General features: G+C 35.9%; 1 protein-coding gene and 2 pseudogenes across 13 annotated transcripts in view; all 3 read right to left on the reverse strand.

The window, feature by feature from the left end:
- Positions 1-24,274, reverse strand: part of SSH2 (slingshot protein phosphatase 2) — a 412,119-nt gene that overhangs the window by 61,469 nt on the left and 326,376 nt on the right. For 11 of the 13 annotated variants that reach the window (XM_077165398.1, XM_077165401.1, XM_077165397.1 and 8 more), the window contains 5 exons: positions 17,479-17,543; positions 10,679-10,800; positions 4,228-4,296; positions 3,385-3,450; positions 17-211 (listed from right to left, as the gene is read on the reverse strand). In XM_077165398.1, coding sequence (XP_077021513.1) covers positions 17-211; positions 3,385-3,450; positions 4,228-4,296; positions 10,679-10,800; positions 17,479-17,543 — 517 coding nt within the window. Of the gene's footprint in view, positions 1-16; positions 212-3,384; positions 3,451-4,227; positions 4,297-10,678; positions 10,801-15,223; positions 15,307-17,478; positions 17,544-24,274 lie in introns of those variants that run through there. The other 2 variants (XM_077165399.1, XM_077165409.1) reach the window with 2 other exon arrangements.
- On the reverse strand, positions 20,614-21,026 carry LOC143687948 (large ribosomal subunit protein eL34 pseudogene; annotated as a pseudogene).
- Positions 21,228-23,630, reverse strand: LOC143687949 (polypeptide N-acetylgalactosaminyltransferase 1 pseudogene; annotated as a pseudogene).

Below are 24,274 nucleotides of genomic sequence, written 5' to 3' on the forward strand. Positions count from 1 at the left end.
CAGCTAAGTGACTTACATGTCCGTGAAAAGAGCTGGAGAGTCGGGTCGGTGGGACTGCACATCCTGCATAGCATTCCACTCATTGACTGAGGACTGATCTGAGTTGATATGGCTCTCGTAATAACTCACCCAGGTGAGAAACAAACTGCCTGGGTAGTAGTTATGCATTCTGGCTACTTCACAAGCTTTGTGCAAACTCTGGAGTGCAGACCTGAAAGATATGCTGGGAAATGAGCACTGTAGAACTTTGCAGTTTGAAAGGCCAATGATCCATCTGTATCCCAAACTCTTCCAATTTATAAATCCTGCAGAAGTTGGCTTCTAGAGAATCTACTCCCTGGAATACAAGCTTTTCTAGGATTCTGATTTTACTATATTATCTATCCGTAGCAATAGACTGAACAGTTCTTGCTGAAAGATGTGATGTATCACTGGGAGTTAGAGGTGGATGGTGACAGGGGAACTACCATTCACCAGTGAAAATAGGTCCAGGTGCCTATGGAACTCATGACAATCCTACAGTCTCAAATTATGCTCTCACTATACAATATCATTAGAGAACTAAAGATCTCAACACTTTACTATACAGAGATAAGTTTCCCCTGTCATAGAATCATGTTACAGCAGAAATTCCCTATGATCCCTGGAAGCTTCCCAGAGAGCTCACAGACAGATGATGTCTCTAAGCCTTGAGATCATGTCCTTTAATGTCCAGGAAGTACTGATCTAATAACATTTACCATTCTTGCTGTCTCACTCTCTCTAACTTTATTCATACATTTGAGCAATTACTTCATAAGAACAGCTTTGGTTATTCTGAGACTAATTTAACCTTCTGATTGAACTCAGAAATCGAAAAAGGGTAAACATAACTGAAAAGTACTTTTTTTTGGTTACATACTTGGGGAATGCTTAAGCCAGAGTGCCAAAAGTTAAGTCAAACAAGAGCAGATACCTTTGTAGGTTTGGTTTTCTGATGTCCCTCAAAGAATGCCTTGTTCAGAGTCAGAGCTCAATAAATATTTGTTGAATGAAATTTCTTATAAACTAATGTGTCTCTCTTAAAAAAAAAAGGCCTTCTTTTTTGTCCTCTAGTAACAAAAGTGAGCCATGCTACTTCAGAAAACTTAAGAGACCTCAGATAAAAGGCAGAAATAATCTGTAATCCCACCACCCAGAAATAACCATTGTTAAAGTTTCCAGTATAGACCTTCTCAGTGTTTTTTTCTATACATGTATCTATAAAATAAAGCTATGACATATTCTTTATACATCTATAACTTGCTCTTTTAACTTTATAAATGTCATCAACATCTTTCCATGTTGATAAATATTCTTCAACTACATCATTTTTAAATGGTTGCATAGTATTTAATAATATGGAGGTACTATAATTTAACTGATTCCTATTCTCATAGTTAAAATCTTTATATACACATATTGTTAGAACCTTAGGATAAATTTTTAGAAGCGGAACTAATAGCTCAAAGGGTATGTAAAATTATAAAGCATAATGGCAGATCACACTCCAGAAAGGTTGCTCCAGTATATTCTCCCACCACTAGTATATGACAGTGTCTATTCCTTAGGTCCTTGTCAACCATAGATATAACAAATTGGAAAACAAAATAAAAAAAATTTACTAATTTGATAAGGGAAAAATATGCCAGTCCATATTTATTAGGGAAATAGAATTTTCGTAAAAATAATGCTTTCTATTACTCAAAGTAAGCCAAATTCTCAGAGAATTTCAGCAAACCAGTCTCATTACACAGATTCAACTGTAAGGGCTAGCTTAATGCAATGTACAGGATATACAATACATGTTTTCTTCATCTGGGGAACACGTGCTTCAAAAGCACAGTGCAACTGCCCTAAGATAACACTCAAAGCCTGGCTACTTCAAATGTTTCAGATGTACACAGAAGTGGGAGGCTGCAGTAAACTATCTTCCTGTGAAGGAAACACCTGGTCTAAATGCCACTTTGATCTATATGTCATCTATTTTGTTTCTGTGACTCTCAATTTACTACTCCCCATGTGGTATATCAAAAAAAGTTTCTTCTGCAATAAGCTAACAGAGCTAGACTAGTCAGTCTATTTTAGCATATCAAAACCTGACCTGAGGTTACTACTTGAGTTTTCATTATTCTAAGAATGAAAACTCTTCCCAAACATATTAACTGAAAATGGTGTCATTTATGGGACTTACTGCTATTTGGTTATACTTGGTACCTGATAATCATCAGGTCAGTTGACTTTAACTGACCCTTAGTCAAAGGAGATCATGAGTTTTCCATGAAAAATTTACCTGTGAAATATGCCCTAAATCTAAAAATTTGGTCTAAACACATGACTTGAAACTTTGTCCTACTTCAATTTACTGCAGAAAATGATAGGACTATTAATTGTTTAGTGAATGTCTTAGGACCCCACCCACCCCAATTCTATCAATTCTGTTATTCAAGGGTAGATTATCTCCCTGGAGTCTTTTTCAGGCTCCTTTATTTCTTGTTTGGCTTGTATTCTGTCCATGCCACAATCCCTGAGGACTTTCACTAAAGAACAGGTAACTTGAATGAGGAATTGAAATTCAAATCCTTGACTGGGGGATGGACTCTGAATCTTATAGCCATATCATTCCCTGGTTATTCTGAATCATTTTACAAGATAGTTTAGAATAAGAGAGTAAGTCTGCTCTGTCTAAAGTAAGAGATACTCTCAGACCAGTTACGTAACCTCTCCAAAACCTCTGTTTTCTCATCTGCAAGAGGGGTTAATATAATACTAGTTTTGGTAGTTAGTGTGATGGCTAAATGTAACCCATGTAAAAGACTTGACAAAATGCCTGATACACAGCAAGTAACTGAAAAGTTTCAGCATGCTAGTTGTTTATTAACAACTACAATGTTTTCTCTAGGCTTTATTTGCATTATGCCAACAGACAAACAGCAGTTTAAATGGAAACTTATCCATTTAACCTTCATCAGTATTTTTCCCTGACTACCTTAAGAAAGTGAAAGCTAATGCATAGCAATGTGATGTTCTAGAGTTGGCTAGGTTAATAAGTTGATAAATGTGTCCCTATAAAACTCAGTTTCAATTGGCTATTCATTTAATCTCTTCCAGAGTCTAAAAATACCTCTGATTTTCAGTTGTTCACCAATGCTCAAGGCCTTTGACCAGGACAGTTTGAAAATTATACTTTCAAGTTATTTTTAACTGGCTGACCACACACACAGATCATATAAAATTCTATACACACAAACACATCATACAGCAATTTTCATAGTGAACACTACCATTTCAAATGCTACTTCTCATAAAATACTGTTCCAATAACAAATTTAAAAACTTACTTAGAGATATTAAAAATCATCTTACCACATTGCCTGCACAGATACAGGTTTGAATATGTGAATTCTGTTATCTGTTGATACGCTGAACCCACTAAGGACAAAAAAGAACAAGATAAAAATCCAAAAATGAGAGCGAGTTATTTCAGTTGTGATTTTTCAAGGTTGTTTCTAAGGCTGGCTCAGCAGAAAGAATTATCAAGGCACTTCATGCAGGAGTTAACGAGAGCAAAGGACTTGACTAAAAAGCTTCAACAAATTGTCTGATTTAATGTACCAGCGAAATGAATGGACTCCCATATTGGAGTCAGGGAACTATATACAGTTTCCAAGCTGGAACTCCAGACATATTATACTGCTGTAAATTTCTATTTGGAAGTCTTGTGGGTTCTTAGCAAACCTGACCCTGGTTTTATAAACTGGAGCAAACAACTTGGTCTCTTGGGGACACATTCTAAAAACACTAGGAGTTGGAGTGGGGGTGGAGTCACTGGAAGGAACTGGCACAGGAAAGGGGTTATACTGTAGGCCAACACCTGGCAGATGCAGCAAGAGGTTGAGACAGAACATATCTTCAGGGAGGGCACTGCAACAGTCTCCACATGCTCAGATTAAAGAGTGAACCAATGAACTAGTTCTTCTTTGTTTGAATTCTTACCATAGCCATTCTAGAAGAACAGAAGTGAGAGGTCCTGGCAAGTTGTATTTTTATTCCACTTTACAAAACAGGAGTTTAAAAAGACTCATTGAGCTGCTGACATGACAGTTCAGATGGGCACACTAGGCCTCCCATGCAACTGAATGAATGAGCACTAAGATGGAATTCCCAGCTTTGGCTCTCTGTAGAAGAATAAAAAGGGAAAGCTCTTACCCATCACCATCCAAATGAATTAGGGTGTCACTCCAGAGAGGCAGAACTAAACCCATGGTACAAGTGCTACTGTAAGACAAGAAAGAATCCATAAATTACTTTCTGTTATTCGGAGAAATAGCCCTTTGTTTATTATGTCTCTCAACACAGAGTATACAGCCCTAAACTTTAAATTTTGGCATGAGTATTATGTGGAGAAATTTCTATCACATTAATATTAATCCCATGTGTATGCCCAACAGCTGGTTTGAAGAGGTAATCAGTTCCTTGAATATTCAGCAAAGAAAACTTATTGACTGAGCATTCTGTACTGGCCATCTTGCAAATGGTCATTGTCTTAAAAAAAACAACTCAGGTGATTGCTGTTGTCTTAACATTTGGCAGATCTCAGCTGAGTGTCACAGCAACCAATTCATTTCCAAGGATTGTTTCTAATACCAAAAAATTATTGCTGATTGCTGAATATCTCTGGATATGTGATTTGCTCAATTTTAACTCTGAGGTTTACACAGATTTATTGAACACCAAAACATAACAATCTGAAAGGGAAAGGAAATAAAAATGTAAAGAAGTCATTGTCAACAGCTTGTGATCAAGTTAGAGAGACAAAATAAGACAATACACAACTTAATAAAATGGTGCTTATAATTTGACCTAGCATTGCCTAAAACGCAGAGTTAATAGCAATGTCAAAACCAATTAAAAGCAATACCTAATGCAATACTTAAGATGCTATTTAAGGCACATACCAGCCCTGGAAGAAAACTGGCTTTAAATTAATAGAACAGGTTGGTATAGGAAGCCATGGACTACTGATCATGACATACTACTTTCTGGACAACTGTAACCCACTCCAGACTTCTACCATTTTCTCTCTCTTTAAGACAGCCATTAACTATCATTTTTCTCTGTTAGCCAGAGGTTTTGCCACCCCCTCCCTGCAATAATATCGAAAAAGCAGCAGAGTATAGTGGAAACAGCCTCGAACATGGATCATTAGACAATGTAATATGGTTAAAAGCAAAGGTGCTAGAGTTGGATAATCTCTGGAACCCAGGGTGGGATGAGGTAGGGTGGGTGGGTTCTAGTACTAACAGTGTAATCTCAGCAAGTTATTTCATTGTATTATGCTCAGTTTCCTGGTCTGTAAAACTGGGATAGTTTCTCCTTCACTGGGTTATTTTGAAGAGTAAATCAGATAACATGCAAAAAATACACAGAATAGTGCCTAAGACATAATAACAACTACCATTTTTTGAGAAGTTATGTCAAAAGATCTGATTTGGTAACAGTATTTCAACACCTTTTGACAAATTATTTAACCAGCCCGAATATCGTCTTTAAATGCAGATACCAAAGTCAACCCTCATAGGTTACAAAAAAGATGTAAAATGTTAAAGTGAAACAATATATGTGAATGTATGGTCATGTAAAACAAATGTTGAACACGAATCTGTAGTGGGTATGTAATATATCTGAACGTGATTGGGGGGGGGCGGGCGACACATTATGTAAATACTTTAAAAACAATGTGAGGCATACCAATCACTGATTGTTAGAGTCCCTGCAATGCTGAGAAGGCCAGTCGCTAGTTGGGCTGTGTCTAATGCTTTCCATTGCATTTGCTGGCTGGGTTATTCAATACCTCACTAGTGCTTCAAAAACTCAGAAGATTCAAATTAAGATTGGAACAGTTTATCCACACTGGAACTCTGTGCCTGAACACCAGAGGCACAGCTACAGTGCCAGAGTCTAGGAACTAGTAAGCCACCTCCAACACTAGTTTTCTTGAGTAAGTGAGGAAAGCACAGAAAAAACCTGTCTAAAAATGATTTCCCCAAAGAACAGCATGGTTATTTACAGAATAGGGTTTTTTTTCATCGAGCACTTAGCAGAGTTTCTAGGAGCAAGTATAATTTGGGTTATAAATATGAACAGTTGATAGCTCAGTGACAAATCTAGAAATTAAGTAACCATAAAGAAGACACAGAAACTACAAAGAGTGTGATCTACGAGCTGATGACCAAAAGTTAGTTAAACTTCAGGCAAGTGGCAATGATATGTATGAACCAACATCACGTTATTGGCTCATATTAAGTACAAGATTTTTTACATTAAGAAACAGCACTTTCACACAAAAGGAAAAGAAGGCCCGAATTAAGCACAGCTGGCAATTTTATCCAGATTCCCATGATTTTCACGACATTTTTTCCTATTAAAAATTATAGCTACTTATTTTAATATACTCAACTCATTACCAAATATTTATTATCTACCACGTGCCAGATCCAAGGCACTGGGGTTAAAGAGAAATTAAAAAACAAAACTATATGGCTCTATTACTTCATAACTTGAAATATATCCAATGAAATCTGGAAACCAAGGTTATACTGTATACTTAAAAATATAACACTAATTACAAAAAAGTTTTAAATAGGCTAAATGAATTGGCTGCAACATATCTCAACAACTACTTGGGAAGAACATGTTATAAACAATCTTGACTTCTACTTTGGTTCAATACTGTTTTGAAACACTAATTTCTATAATCTCACAAAAAATAATACAAATTTATTCAACAGGAGTTGAAATAGAAATTATATTAGAGTACCTGAGCCAGTATTCTGAAATGGGTAGCTTTTCCCTTATTTTCCAAGGAGCTCATTCAAGCAGAGATGTGTCGGAATTTCATAATACAAAGTTTACCGAACAGAATGAAAACTAGACTCTAGCTTTTCATGTCACGTTTAGTTTTTCATAAATTAAATTTTTTTTTTTTTTTTGGTTAGTAGCCTTTGGAAGATATGGTTCAGGCAGGACTTATTACAGAATAGACTAAGTGGTTCACGAAGATAAAATACTGGGCACCCATATTAATAAACATTCTTTATGGTTTCTTAGGAAGTTCAGGATGAAGTGAAAGAGAAGATTAGATATCTGATTGCCTGTACTCTGGGTCAAGAGAATCTACAGTTGTTGCCTTCTCTAGGGAAAGACTCAGGTGAAGTTTCTATGTAGCCCTAATTATTATTTTGTAAGGTGTCCAAGGCTGGGGTAAGAGAGAACTGAACAAAGCAAATTATGATCTGGAATGGTGCTGTACAACTGAACTTTCTGCAATGACAAAATACTTTACATATGTACAGTTCAATAAGGTAGCCACATACAGCTATTTTGTATAACAATGGCCTGTCTCGTGACAAGAATTTTTATTTTATTTAACTTTAGTTTATTTAAATAGCCACTTACGATTAGTGGCTACCATACTAGAAAGCACAGCTCTACAGAAATAACCCTAATCAGAAATTCTAAAATCCTACATGCATGAGGCAAGGTAGAAGCTTACTGAGTAAATGTTTACTGAGTGGTCTGTTTCTTACGTAACACCAAAGGTTAAAATGATCCAGAAGGCCTCCTAAATGTGGTTCACAAGCTTGCAGTAACTTCTAGGCATATAATTAAAGGCTGTAAATGGCACACTTGTGATGTTGCCTTGTGAACCCAGAAGTTATTTTCAGATTGACTACTATGTATAAGCTCAGGTAAACACTGGCTTGGGAAATTTGCTAATGACAATGTGATTTTTTTTCCAATATGAAGACAATCAAAATCATTTCCAGTCTCCTCCTCTCTTTATGGCTAAATTACCAACAGAGCTGGGTCACACCCCTGGGTACTCCACAGTTCCATTCTAGTCCCAAATCAGGAAGTCAATGCTTTGAGACATCTGGCAGGATTTCCTGAGGCTTATTATCTAGAGTGCAAAGATTTGCTTCACAGCCACATTCCATAGTCTTCCCAAGGTTTCTCCAGAGAAAGTGGGAAGGGACAAAAGGAAAGCAACAAACCTTAAGGACACAAAAAAACCAGGTTCTTTGATATGTGATAACTTAAATCATACAATATAGAGTGCTGCTTAAGCTAAAGATGTATGATTATAAAAGGCTCTGTTTTGAGTTTAAGGAACCATTTTCTCCCCTTTTTTAACTCAGAAGAAGAAAAGGAGGAATAAGATTTAGTAAAAGCAAGATTTAAGGTCATCAATAAGTAGATGACATTGAAGTTAAAGTAGGATCTCTTTGAATCCAAAACCCACTGGCACACTATCATAAAGGGGATGTGCCCTGGAATCATCAAAGCGACTTACTGCTGATTAAAATAAAGTGGACTGCCAAGAAAAGATAGCTTCTTATCCTGGAAACATAAGTTTAAAATCACTTGCTTTATATTATCATCAACTAACTATGGGGAGACAATAAGGAATAATGGAAAGTTAGGAACACATGACCAAAGATATCAGCTAAACATGCTCATCTTTCAAGATTGTGCCTAAGTTTTGTGTTCTCTGCACTGAACTTTAAAAGCAGAACTGTGCAAGAGGTTTTTTGATAAACTAAAGAAGCAATCTAGACACATCCAAAATGCTCAACAAAACCAACAGGATAAATCCAAATAGACCCACACTGCAGAATACTATAATCAAAGTGCCTAAAGTGAAAGATAAAGAGAGAATTTTGAAAACCAAAAGGGAGAAGCAACATATGTACAAGGGACCCTTAGAAACCTTGGAGGTAAGAAGGCAGTGGAAAGACATTTAAAGGGCTATAAGCAAAAAACTTCCAGCCAAGAATTCTTTATTTGGCAAAAATGTCTTTCAAGAATGAGGGAGGTTTCTAAAATATAATATATAAAAAGTCCCACGCAAAGGGCTTGAAGATAATTGGAAACTTGTATGCAATACTTGTAAAATACAATGTGCTAACTGTAATTATGACTATCATCAATTTGTTGCCATTGAACATTTTTACTGAGATTCCAAGAGAGTTGCAGAAAGATTCAATGCCAAAATTTTATAAGTAATTGTAATTTTCCTCATTGTGTTTGAGTCTGGAAATCAAGGTCTAACAAGAGGCTTTCATATCAGATGAGTACCCACTATTATGTTCCAGGCCTGGTATAAGCATAGTTCATATAGTCAAAGAGCTCATGATATTTCTTTGCACAAAGAAAAATTAAACCAGTTCCCCAAATCATTGGATTTATGGGCCACAATGATCTATATTAGCCAAAAACTGCTGTATTCTTACTTTGTGTTGACCAATAATAAAAGCACTATATAATAGACTAAAAAACAACAAAACAAAACAAAAGAATGAGAGAAGGATTAAGATATTCCCACAAACACGAAAAGCTGAGGGAGTTTGTTACCACTAGACTAGGCCTATAAGAAATGCTAAAAGGAGTTCTCCAGGTTGAAAGGAAAGGACACAATCAACCAAAGTCCTACGAAGACATAAAAAACTGTAACAATAAAGATGTGTAAATATAAAAACCAGTTACGCTGTATTTTTGTTGTGTAACTCCAGGATCTAGAAGACAAATAAGTAAAATAAAACCAGTTACGCTGTATTTTTGTTGTGTAACTCCAGGATCTAGAAGACAAATAAGTAAAATGTTTCTAGAAGACACGATCTAGAAGACAAATAAGTAAAATGTATGATAAATCAATGGTTCTAAATTTATATACATATATACAAATACATAAATATATATAAAAATACATATATATATGTATTTTTTTTTGGCATGGGCAGGCTCTGGGAATCAAACCCAGGTCTCTGCTACAGGAGGTGAGAATTCTGTCACTGAGCCACCATTAAACTGTCCGGTTCTGAATTTACAAAAATACATAATTTGTAAAGGTAAGAGGATGGAAGGGTACAGAATCATAGTCTACGTATGCTATTGAAGTTAAGCTGATATCAAAACAAACAAGACTGCTACAGATTTGGGACGCTAAATTTAAGCCTTATGGTAATCATAAAAAAAATTTACCAGAGAATATGCAAACTAACAGAGACAGAAGGTAGAGTACAGGTTACCAGGGTGGGGGGTTAGGAGTAATGGGGAGTTAATGCAGAACATGTGTAGAGCTTCTGTTTGAGGTGAAGGGAAAGTTCCAGTAATGGATGGTGGTGAGGGTACTGCAACATTGTGAATGTATTTATTCCTACTCAATAGTATGCTTGGGAAGGGCTGTAAGGGGAAGATTTATGTTTACACAATTAAAAAGAAACAAAAACAAAGAAAGAGAAACTAAAGAGATAATGACAACTGAATGCAACACATAATCCTGGATGTGCTCTAAGAATGTAGAGAAAGGTTCAATAGGACATTACTAGGACAAAAACTTAATAACCAATGTTTAAACTTCTCGAACTTGGTACCTGCACTTAAGGTGATTACATAAGTGTGACAAAATATTAAAATTGGTGGATCTGGGTATATGTGGGAGAGGGCTTGCTGGAGTTCTCTGTGTGGGGTCTGTACTATTCTTGCAATAGTTCCGTAAGTTTGAAATGGTTTCAAAATAAAAACATTAAAATAAAATGGTAACCAGGACAGGTTATTTAAAAGGAATTTTCTCATTGCCCCTTTTGTGGTACCATACCTGTCATTAGAGGAGAAATCCATTCCAAGGACAATACTTTCTTCAGTGTCTTGTCTCCCGTTAGTTGAAACCACTACCATATAGCGTGTTCGATTCTGGTAAGTGCTTTCCAGTCTCACAGCCTAGAGTTAACAGACAACAGAGAAATTAAGAAAAATTTAAGAAATTTAGGGGTCAGTTTTAGATCATTTTATCCTAAGATCAGTATCATAAGCTTAGTAAGGGAGGCAACATAATTAGTTGTTAGAAGACTTAAATGTAAATCCCGGCTCATTTAGCTATATAACCTGTAGTAAGTTTCTAAATTAATTGGAGGAAGATATAAAAATATGTACCCCATCAGGTTATAGTAAGCATCATATGAAATAATGGAGGTTAAGCACAGTACCCTGGCACACAAGTGTTCAATAACGTTTGGTATTAATGTACTTTATAATAATAACAACTACCAGGGCATGTACTAAAGACCCACGTAGGGAATGTGAGTATATGAACTGAGCACTGACCTCATAGATTAGATGCCATTCCTACAATTAAGACATGATACAATCTATTAGCATCAACCAAGGGAATACAGGCCATGTGGTAGTGAATCCTTTCAGTTTATATATACATGACAAAATTTTCTTCTTCAGTTTCAATGATAATGGAAGAAAACTGCTTCTTTTTCAGAAGCTTCTTGCACTGCTTTTTTCAAAGAGTTTTTATTTATGACATTTTAAAAGGGCTTTCAGAAAATCTGAATATGGGAAGGATGTTAGATGATATTAAGGAATTATTGTTTGTGTGATACTGGCATTGCGGTTATGCCTTTTTTTTTAAGTACTTGGAATAAAATGACATGGTATCTCAGTTTTAGTTAAAAATGCTCCAACAAAAAAAAAAAAAGGAGGGTATGTACAAAGAAAGTCTGACAAAATGCTGATGGTTATTAAGGTTGGCTAATGGGTTCATAAGGCTATAACAAATGGTCTATTTTTGTATGTATGGAAGTTTTCTTAAAAAAGAGACAAAAGATACTTTCTTAACCTTAAAGTTAAGTAAAACAGCCTTCCAGTCAACCTACACATTTATTATATACTAGTCACTGAGCCAAGTGCCGAGGATTCAATGGCGGGGAGAGACATGGTCCCTGTTCTCAGGGAGTATACAGTCAAGTTCTACTTTCCTTTTTAACTGTTAATTTAAAAACAGCAATAAAATAGCTTCTGAAGCCAGGGAAATGTGCTCTGGAGGCAATTTCCTCAGTTTAAAGTAACCTCCATTCCTTATTTCAGAAGAGAAACAGAATCCCAATCCCACCTGGCTTAAGAAATGTGTCAGACATGACTCTCAGGAGTGTGGACCTTCCTGGCAACGTGGGACAGAAATCCTAGAATGAGCTGAGACTCAGCATCAAGGGAATGAGAAAACCCCTGGAATGAACTGAGATTCAGCATCAAGGGATTGAGAAAACCTTCTTGACCAAAAGGGGGAAGAGTGAAATGAGACAAAATAAAGTGTCAATGGCTGAGAGATTACAAACACAGTCGAGAGGTTATCCTGGAGGTTATTCTTACGCATTAAATAGATATCACTTGTTAGTCAAGATGTAATGGAGAGGCTGGAGGGAACTGCCTGCAAATGTAGAGCTGTGTTCCAGTAGCCATGTTTCTTGAAGATGATTGTATAATGATAAAGCTTTCACAATGTGACTGTGTGACTGCGACAACCTTGTGTCTGATGCTCCTTTTATCTACCTCATCAACAGACAAGTAAAACATACGGAATAAAAATAAATAATAGGGGGAACAAATGTTAAAATAAATTTAGATTGAAATGCTAATGATCAATGAAAGGGAGGGGTAAGGGGTATGGTATGTATGAATTTTTTTTCTGTTTTCTTTTTATTTCTTTTTCTGAATAGATGCAAATATTCCAAGAAATGATCATGATGATGAATATGCAACTATGTGATGATACTGTGAATTAGTGATTAAATATGTAGAATGGAATGATCAAAAATTAGAATGTTTGCATTTGTTTGGTGTTTCTTGGTATGTAAAAAAAATTTTAAAAATTAATAATAATAAAAAAAGAAATGTGTCAGAAATCTGATTTCTATTTAGAATTCTTTTAGCACTGCTCTTCATGAAGCCTCTTTCCCTTTAACTCTGTCATTATTCCAAAGTGGTGAAGCATAGAGAAAAAGACGGATAGTTACACAGCTCAATTGACCCACTTAGCAAGGAAGAGGTGAGACTCCCCATAGTTCTTTGTCTCTATTCTGATACTCCTAGGAAAAGTTAAAGAAGCACAAACAGCAAGAGAACTGGCTACATTAAAGCTTGTTTCTAAGGAAAGCAGACACAATAAGAATGTAATATCCACCATCCTGATGCCAAATGCACAAGATGCAAAGCCATATTGCTGGTCTTACCATTAAGCAAAACAGTGATTCAAACCAAATCCACATATTAGAGGGTATAAGGGGTACTAAAATTTCAAGGCCAAGCCCTAGAGGGGCTTGAGACCAAGGAAGGAATATCAAACACCCATGACTATAGTACATGCATATGAAGTCCAGGCAACATTGATTCCTTCTCTGACTACAAACACTCCCATAGCACATTAATTTAATAATAATAATAATAGTAATAATAATAATAAAACCCAATGCAGATTAACTAGAATTTCTCATAAAAAAGATTTCAGATATTATTACAAATTTAAACTTGGGCTTGCCTTGGCGAGCTCTGTGCTAACCGTCCAGTTCCCTGAACGTGTTAGAAACTCTTTTATCTTCTGTCAAGGCTCAGAATTTCTGGCAAGGCTCAAATACAAATGGTATGAGAACAACTAACTTGTGCTTCTGATAATTTATCCACAGCTTCAACAGTGACCAGTGCCAACTGATTAGACAAGTCAAAGCTGATAAGGGAACAAAACCTCCCCAAAATATTACCTGTAAGGCAAGCTAGCAGGTGGGCAGCAAGAGTCTCTGCAAGTGTTACTCAGTGCAAACATCAGGTGTCTCTTTTAAAAAGTGAGGTGTTTATTTATAATATCAAGAGCATCTGAAACATTTGGTTTCCATTGTTTAACTGAGTCATAACAGAAGATCCCTATCCTAATGGTAAAGGCCCCAGCCATTTCACATTGAGTTAGACTTTAGGAATGGGCACAACTCAGATTCGTTCATGAAAGAACAGCACTTAAGGGTTCTTGGGATTTCTTGGGATTTGATAACAAGCTTCTATATACTACCTATGGTAATTATTAAACTCTCACTTAAGGGAAAAGGAGCTTTAATCAAAGTATCAAAAGCTATTATATTTATTTAACATCTGAATTTGAATTAGAAAGGTGAGATAAAATCTTCAGAGAAAAAATTCTGCAATTGCAGGGGATGGATGCAAGGCTTTAAAGTTTCTTTTAAGCTTCAAGAGTCTGGACTGAGGAATTAAAATAAAATTCTAGTAGCCATAAGCCCAAAGAAAAACATAATATACCCATTCTGGTTTGAGGTTTATTTCATATTCCTCTGCTTGGGAAGAGATTACCAAAATCTAATCTAATTTATTTCATTAAACTAATCAGAGAAACAGAATTTAAAATGGCAGTTTGGATCTAATACTCTGATACTGGAATTAGCAGCAATTCCAATGTTTCTTCAGTCTCAAGAACACACAACAACTAGACCATGACGGCAACAACACCACGACTTAGATACATTTGATCAACAAGCTAAAGTTCTCATTGAAAAGGACTCTACACAAATCTACTAATTGCTCAAACAAAACAATATTTTGGATTTTACAACTTGGTGGAAATAGCAACTGAGAAAATCATTCCAAGAATGTCCATTTATTGTCTCAATTTAGAAGTTTCAGGTGAATTGGACCCAGCAATCCTAGGCCTGCGGTGGATCTGAGAAGTCATCTCCTACTTCTATCTTATTCCTAAGAGATAAGGACCCAACCTATTTTCAAAGCTTATCTGTTTACAAACACTACAACCTAATGTAATCCCTTCTCTCCTCACATCCTCTAATATCAGGAAATACTTCTTAAGCTTGCACTACATCTCTGCCTTTAATTTCCCTTCACCAAAATCCTGTATCAGAATAGAGCTTGAGGGAGTCTACATGGAGTTGTCAAATTAAAAGAACAAACCTTTGAATTATATTCTGCTAGCTATTAAAAATGATTTATTTGCTGACCTATGGTAAATTGTGAAAAAAAGCAGGTCACATATTAGCATTTATATTTTGATCTTAATTTTGTAAAAAATAACACCCTCTCTCATACACACACACACACACACACACACAAAGACTGCTTAGCCAAATTGTTAAGAATGGTTTTCTCGGTATGTAGGACAAAGGGATTTTTACTTTCTTCTTTCTGTGTGGTCTGATTAACAAAAAACAAAACATAGCAAAAAACACAACCATTTTCATTTTGGTAAAAAAAAATTCTGAAAATAAAACAAAAACAAAAACAAAAACCCTCCTCATTTTCTTATACTCTCTTGCATAATACTCAGAAAGACCTTGTACCTTACCTTATCAGCACCTCACCTCTGGTTAAGAACATTAACTGAAGTTAATCCCTATTTTCCCAGTCTACTTTTCTTTATTAGTTGAGTCTGAAATATTAAAGAAAGAGTACTATAAACCATTTTCTTCATTTTAGCAGCTAAGTTTTTCAAAATGCTTACGTTAATGTTTGGGACCTATAAGTTCATGGAATGTAGAACATCCCTGGTTTCATTCTATTTTCAGTGCTAAAGCAAAATGTGGGTTTGGAGCCTTGTTGTTGGGGGTTTAAAATAAATAAACAAAATAAATAAATAAATAAACAAACCTCAGTTGACTGTCAAACTTTTAACATTATGCACAAGCCTCAAGATGAGAGTTTTAGCATTCCAAATTTAACTCAAAACAAAAGGCTTTGCTTTGTGTCTAACAAATGCTCCTTTCAGTATAAAAGTGCTAATTTGTCCAAAGTCATACAATGTATTCACTGATTTTCTTGAAGATGACTCATTATTCAATAGTCTGAAGCATAATGACCAAGTGTTGTAACAATTCAAAACAATTATAAAATGGTTGTCATCTGAACTCTGAATTGATTCATAGGCATCAGCTATATTTTCTGAATTTAAATTTAATAAATGTAAAGCAGCTGAAGCTGCACATTTTAAAAGGGAAAGAAAAGATTTAGCTGCCAACTCTGCCTTCCAATCTGCTTTCTTAATGCTCTCCCAAGTGTCTTGCAGGTGAAATTATTCTAACCTATAGAAGTACAATCCAAACTCTAGAAGGTTATCAATGAGAAAAAGAAAAGGTAAATAATGAAAGACCTCAGCTTCAGCTTTACAAAAAAACCACACAATTTTTGGAAGCTGTAAACAAAATACCCATTGGGCATGCAGTATATAAGTGTGACTCTGTCATTATGGGTTGTGGAACAGTTGTTCTTGAAGTGATTCCAGGACCATCACTTGGGAACTTGTTAAAAATATATATTCTCGTCCCACTACCTTTCTCCCCACTTACCAGAGTCAAACTCTCCCTAGACTAGAGAGTTAAACTCTGGGGGTAGGGCTCAGCAATCCATGTTTAACAAGCCTTCCAAGTGATTCTGATGCACTCTAAAGTGTGAGAACTACTGCTGAACAACCTCCTCTTTCTTTCATTTTATCTTTAAAAAAGTGTTTTAAGACAAATCATATCAAGAAATATTTTGCAAAGTGACTGTGTGATTGTGAAAATGCTGTTTTGATGCTCCTTTTATCTACAGTATGGACAGATGAGTAAAAAATTAAGAATTTATATGGGTCCCAGAATCTGGAGTTCTCTGGGTTTAGGTCCTTACTAGTGCTGTGACATTGGACAAGTCACTTGGCCTGAAAATGCTCTAATTCTTCATTTCTTGACTATGTCTCACAATTTGAGAGGATCAGAAGGACATGAAAAAGTATCGCAGAGTGAAAATGCTGCTTAAATACAGTAATTATTGTGTCTATAGAGACAAGAGAGGCCAAAAAACATAGCAGTTAAGGCTCTAAACTAGGCATCTCAAATTGGTACCCTGTGGGCCAGAGATGCAGTGTTCTTCCAAAAAAAAATAAAAGCGAGCACTTTTCTCCCCCACCCCATCTCTCTCCACCATCTTTTTAGTGATCACCTCTAGAGTGTAGCATCCCCCTCCTCTGTGCCCCTCCCTTTTTAAAAGAAGTTGTAGTTTTATAGAAAATTCATGCAGAAAATACAGAATTTACATATCCCATCCTTCCACACAGGTTTCCCTATAATTAAACACTGTACATTAGCATGGTACTGTTTCAGTTTGTTAAAGCTACAGTATATGAGAAATGAGTTGGCTTTTCAATGATGATTTATTAGGTTACAAATTTACAGTTCTGAGAATCAACTCAAATCCCACTGTCTACATGAACTCTCTCCCTAATATGTAAAGTTCTTCTCTTTCTCCTGAACTTGAATTTTTCCTATGGTCATTAATTTACAATGTGGTGCTTATAATATCTTGAACCATCCAATTACTTCATATTAGCTCATATTCCCAATTAAAATGTAAGCTCCTGGATGACTGGGACACACCATTTCTTCTTTTTGTATTCCACATAGTTTCTAGCACCAGAGGCCACACAAATTTATAGATTTATGCCTGAAAGTCTTGTAAACCCACAACTTCTCTAATAAAAAAAAAATGAGACATAAAAACAACTGTTTAATGTTGGCTTTCTCACTTAGTCTTCTGAGGGAAGGACTGATACTGATACTACCAACTTACCAGCCTGATGTTGTCTTCTGGGCGGAGTAACATGAACATTGCTTGGAGATGCTGTTGGAGATCACCTGGTAAAATTTACAAAATAAGGATAATTATTCTCCATTCTCAATAGAGAAAACTCAATCTACCCTGATGATTTTATAAAAGAAAGTCCTGGTTCACCAAGGGACTCTAATTAGACACAGCAATTGAGTGTCTTAATAATTACTGACTTATTTTTAAATGGAAAGCGAAATGGAGGACTGCATCTTTATACATTCACTTTTAGTCTATACTACATTAACATCTGTTCTGGTGTCCTGTGAAAGGATTACTTGCAACTGATCTCAATTTTTTATGATGCTAGATGAAGACTGAGTGATGCTTTGATCTATTAGGTAGAGGAAGCACTGGCTGTGCGCTCAGGCCCACTGATGGTAGCAACGAGGACATCTTGAAAATGGGGCTGTGTACATCATACTTATTCATCTTTATCTCTGATCCTAGTTAAAGTATGAGTGCTAGAAAAAATCCTTAACATTCAAAAAACAAACCATTTTGTAGTTCCTACTTTGATAAAAACTAACTGTAATCTTCAGTTGCCCTTAACCTAAGATTTCCTTTAGAATAACGTCAATGGTTTAAAACAATTTCCACATTAGAGGCTGATATTAATAATAATAATAATTTAATAAGAGCACTTATTAAATACAGCAGATCCCAAGGGATTTGTATTCTGCTGAACACTATTATTGTGTGCTTTAAAATGGCCATTATTTGAATCCTTATTTGTTCTTATACATTCTATGAAATTAAGTTGAAGTTTATTTATATCCAATATTCTGCACTAGAAAATCTGAGGTTTTGAATGCTACGAGATCATTAGATAATGTGGGATTACAATTAGAGAACGAAAAAATTTCTTCTTGCCAACGAATTCCAGCCCTTTTGAGTCTAAAGTGACCGACACAGCCAAACAATCATGAATATCAGTGTAACCGGTTCTCACACTGGTCTTGGAATCTACACAGAATTTTCCTCTAGGTAACTTCATAACTGTTAATTATGAGAGGAAATACTGATACTCAAAGAAGTGGAGAGAGGAGGGAAGAAAAAAAAAGTAAGTTGACAAAGATGTGTCTCAGTCTGCAAGGTCTGTAAGTCTGCAAGCCTTTCTTTTGTTGTTTCCTTCCTTCTCTTAAAGAACAATTTTGTTGCCTTTTTTCTCCATTTCATTGCTGGTTGCTGACTAATTTCATTGCTGGAGAATCTTTCAAGTTTAAATATTAAAAAGGAGAGTCATTGTGTTTGGCCAGATTCATAACGCATTTCACACCCAGAGGTAAAATCTAAGTCTTACATGTAAGAATCAGTGTGGGTTGTTAAGTATACATCCAAGAGAAATGAAAATAAATGTCAACACAAAAGCTTATATACTAATGTTCAAAGCAGCACTAGTCTTTATTAACCAAAAGGTGGAAACAACTAAAATGTCCATGAACTGATGAATGGATAAATAAAATGTGATATATCCATGCAACAGAATATTATTCAGCCATGAAAGAATGAAGTATTGATACATGCTGTAACATAGATCAACCATGAAATCATTATGCTAAGTGAAAAAAGCCAGACTCAAAAGGTAAATAATTCCACTGATATGAAATGTCCAGAATAGGCAAATCTATAGAGACAAAATGTAGATTAGTGGTTGCTTAGTGCGGGGGTGGGGTGGGTAGGAGTGGAGGAAATAAGAACTTCTAATGGTATGGACTTTCTTTCTAGGGTGATGAAAATATTTCAAAATTGATTGTTGTGATGGTCGCACAGTTCTGTGAATATACAAAAATTATTCAGTTGTGTATTTTATGAGATATCTTAAACCTGTTCTGTTTAAGAAGGAGTGTGGCAAGACAAAACATTAGGCATAAACAATGAAAAGCAACTAGTTACAAGGCCGGGCAACTGAGTTGAATATTTTAAGCTTTTTAAAAATTAAATTTCCTTCCTATCAGAGGAAATAACCTACGCAAAGGATTTTCAGGAAGGAGAACTTCTGAAGGAGGACTATTTCGAGCTAGATAGTAGCCCAACCTACTCCAAGCGCTATTGGTCCAAAGATTCAACTGGCTTATTTGAAAGTGATAAGATCCAAGAAGCTTGACCCACAGCAAGACTTCTTATGTGAGTCAGGTATGTGGAATTCAGTTCTGTTAACGGCTATGAGCAAACTGGGTATTTTCTACTGGGAAACTGTTCTTTGCACAGACTAACAGAGGTAATATACTAGTACCTTTAAAATCCCTCCCCTACACTTTTCTATATATTTCTTGCCACTGCTACTTGCTACGGTCCACTCAAAATGTCTTCACAGTTTGTCCATGTAGTAGCATGTATTAGAGTTTCTTTCCTTTTCAGGCCTGAAAAATATTCCATTATATGTATAAACCATTTGTGGTATATACAGGGAAATGTCTATTCAAGCCCTTTGTCCAATTTTGTAGTGAACCCTTTAAAATCTCTTCTCATTCCTTTCTGTGCATATTTTTCCAGTATTTTCTTTGTTGTTACCACAGGGCTAAAATACAACATTCTAAATCTCCATCAACCTTGTTTGCTTTGATAACAACTTAACTTATCAATAGTATACACAAGTTATGTACCTATATCCCTTCAATTCCCCCAACTTTATGTACTTTTTCTTACAAATTACACATTTATACACTATAAGTCTGTAACCGTTGATTTATTACTTTTTCTTCATTTGTGTTTTAGAGCCTATAGGAAGTAAAAAGTGGGATTACAAACCTAAAGTACAATAGTACTGGCATTTATATGCCATTACCTTTATTGGAGATCTTTATTTATTCATGCACTTTCGATTTATTGTCCAATGTCCTTTCCTTTCAACCTTCAACATTTCCTTTTTTTTTTTACATGGGCAGGCACCGGGAATCGAACCCGGGTCCTCGGCCATGGCAGGCAAGCACTCTTACCTGCTGAGCCACCGTGGCCCGCCCTTCAGCATTTCTTGTAGGGCTCATCTAGTGGTGATGAACTTCCTCAGTTTTTGTTTACCTGGAAATGTCTTAATTTCACCCTCATTTTTTGTTGTTGTTGTTTTTGTTTTTAAGTCTTTGATTTTTATTATTCAAAAAAGCTTCCCATTTTTTATTTAGCTTTTTGACTCTGTGCTTGTGCCTTCAACACTTTCACAACAATTTTCTGCTCCTCAATCAGGAAAGCACGCTTGATCCTGTCATGGACACATTTAGCACACATGGAACCATCATAGGCTCTGCTGACGTGCTTTTTGGTCTTAGATAACCGCATAAGAACCTTAGGCCTCACAGCACGAACACCCCGAAGTCAGCCTGGGCACACCCCACATGCAGATTTTGGTGCTTTCCCAACTTTTTTGGTATAAAGGTAAACAATTCTATTCCCAGGGGTCCAGGACAGCCTAGTTTTATTAGAAGCAGTATTGTAGGACAGCCTACGACGGTACGTCAAACGCTGGACCATTTTGAATGCCTAAACTCAGGGTACCGTCCCCGGAAGAGCACCCTCATTTTTGAAAGACAGTTTTGTTGGATACAGAATTCTTGGTTGGCAACTTTTTGCTTTAGCACTATAAATATATCATACCACTGTGTGGTTCTTTTTTTTTTTTGAGTGGAATCATAAAGAACTGAAGATTTATTGCTGTGAAAACAAATCTGTAGTGCAGTAGTATGAATCTTGGGTATTAAGCATACTCAATTGAATCAAGTTAAGAAGTTGAAAAGTTAATAATTTTTTGAGTGTGAAAGTCTATAAGCCAGTTGACCCAAGAGCAACTGAGATATCTAACTTGTTCAGTTGAAACCAGACATTATGTTCAGCTTCTATCTTTTAGAAGGCTATAAAAATTATAATTTCAACAGCCCATAAATCAAATAAAATTTTTTTTTGTAAAACTCTTAAAAAGCCAATTCTTCCCAGCTCAATTCCAGTACCCCAAGGGGGGGGGGGGGAAGCATCATGACTATTACAGATGAAAGCAAAATGAGTGTCATTGGAATCAGTTATTTTTCCCCACTGAGGTATAAAACCTATATAGAAATTTGATACTAAACTATAGCAAACTGTACTTCTCAGAGTTCTGATTTAATTTTCTTTAAACCCTGTTTAGCATAGTTTTAAAAACTGTTGTAAAAATGTTGTTTTCATGACTGGTTCCAGATCTTTTTCATTTATTTCTATATCAATATTAATTTTTGGCTATCAATTCTAATCAGGAAAAAAAAATCTTGGAAATCTCTTCATCATAACAGCACATTCAGCAGTAATTACCAATGTTCAAGCAAACCATAAAAAGTGCAGTTCTCCAGAAAGCACATTTTGTTGATTGTTTCATTGTCTCAATATTCTTTACAATTATTCTTGATGAAAAACTCTTTCAATCCTGAACACCAGTGTGCACAGTCTTATCAGTATGTACTTTCACATTCTTGGACAGAAAGGTAGTTCACAGCTAGTGAAAAGTAGAGGAGTTTTAATGGCTGATAAACCTTATGTCCCACAGGGCAGAAAACACTTTTTCTTTTTTGCTACTTAAGAATGTGGTAGAAATGTATGCTGAGGTAGCCCAATCAATCCTTAGTTTTTTCTTTTTTTATAAATTTGGTCTCAGAGTATTTATGGAAGGGTGACATTTCAAGAAGCCAAAGCTTGGGACTGGTTTCCATTGCAGTCTCTAATGCTGGGCACCTGGCTCTCCTCTTCCCGTGGCTTTACCCAGGCCCTGACCACTGTTCACATGCTGCAGGGTTAATGTCACTGGATCATACTCCCACACTGGAAGCCTTTTAGGTGGTGCCATCTGAGCACTGTGACTGGACCACAATGTTTGAAAGCATCCAAGCAAAGGTCATTGGTTCTAATTCCTTTGTTGGCTGTATAAGAAAAACCCAATTACTTCCCATACCATGACAGTTAAATATTACCACTTTTGTCATTCTCTTTTCTAACCATGTTATCCAGACACAGATTTGTTTCCACATTACATGTCTCTCCCCAAGAGAAACAGTGATGTGGAATTTGAGAAAAAGGATATTTTCCAGGGACCAAGAGAAAGGTCTGCATTGTAACTTTTGTCTTAGACCAAGTCTTGATATATTTCCATAATCTACATTTGTTATACTGGGGAAATTATATAGAAGAAATTCTTGAACTTATCCATCCAAACTTCTGCAAGTTGTCTGTTATTTTTACTGATAATCTGCCTTGTGCCTCCTGGAAATGTGAAACGTGTAGTTTTATGAAATACGTGTCCAACATGTGAAACTTCACAATTTCTACAGTATCTTCACACTGCCAAATCCTAAAGGAAATTTCTAGGTTTTCTCCTCCTCAAATATATATTCCAGCATCATATGTTCCAATTTCCTGAAAGTAATCTCTGCCTATTGAAAAAAGGCCTCCTACCATTGTTAGTGTTCTGATATAAAGACTTTGATCATCTTTCCTTTTGCCCATATCTCTTTCAGGATACCAGTGAAAATTGAGCTTTCAGTTAAGTTCACCATAGGTCATTTCAGAACATGCCATGTACTCAAAGGTATCATCAATGATAATATGTGCCACTGTTCTCCTGTCATGTTTGATCCTGGCTAACAGAGGCTCAAGCCATTCCACTGTACACTCACTTTTAGACACAGCAGCTCCTTTTAATCTAGCTCTAATCAATCCAGAATGCTGTTTCATTCTAATTACATGAACTGATACTTTTAATTTCCTCATATAACTCTCTAGATGTCTTTTCAAAAACTCTCTTTCACTGGTATCATCTACCAGAACAATTTCTTCTAGCATGTGTTTTCATGAGTGATTAATGACATTATGGACAGTTTGCAGAAGAGTGCAGTAAACCTCACTGTGGAAAACAGTCACCACCCTTGTTATAGAAGATTATCCAGATACACCTTTGTTTTAACCCTTCTACTAACCTCTGGCAAAGATTTGTTAAGTGCAATCATTTCACTCGCTATTAAATTGAACTGACTGATTTTAAACATTTTCATCTTTTCCCGATCCTCTTTAGGAATGATGACTGGTTTCCTCATTTCTCCAGGACTTTCATGAGGCTTTTGTACTGGTCTAGAACACTCCCAGCAGAAGTCCTCTTTCCTTTATTTATTTATTTCTTAAATTTATTAATCAAAAAAATAAAGAAACAAAATAAAACAACATCCATTATCAGTAATTCACAATATCATTACTTGGTTGCATATTCATCATTTCTTAGAACATTTGCATCGATTTAGAAAAAGAAATAAAAAGATAACAGAAAAAAGAAAACGATAACAGGGGAAAAAAAGTTCTACATACCATACCCCTTACCCCTCGCTGTCATTGATCACTAGCATTTAAACTAAATTTATTTTAGCATTTGCTCCCCCTATTATTTATTTTTATTCCATATGTTCTACTCCGTTGTTGACAAGGTAGATAAAAGGAGCATCAGACACAAGGTTTTCACAATCACACAGTCACACTGTGACAGCTGTATCATTATTCAATCATCCTCAAGAAAGATGGCTACTGGAACACTGCTCTACATTTTCAGGCAGTTCCCTCCAGCCTCTCCATAACATCTTGAATAACAAGATGATATCTACTTGATGCATAGAATAACCTCCAGGATAACCTCTGGACTCTGTTTGGAATCTCTCAGCCATTGACACTTTGTCTCATTTCCCTCTTCCCCCTTTTGGTCGAGAAGGCTTTCTCAATCTCTTGATGCTAAGTCTCAGCTCATTCTACGGTTTTTCTC

Source organism: Tamandua tetradactyla, chromosome 6 (assembly GCF_023851605.1).
Source record: "Tamandua tetradactyla isolate mTamTet1 chromosome 6, mTamTet1.pri, whole genome shotgun sequence".
Classification (NCBI taxonomy): domain Eukaryota; kingdom Metazoa; phylum Chordata; class Mammalia; order Pilosa; family Myrmecophagidae; genus Tamandua; species Tamandua tetradactyla.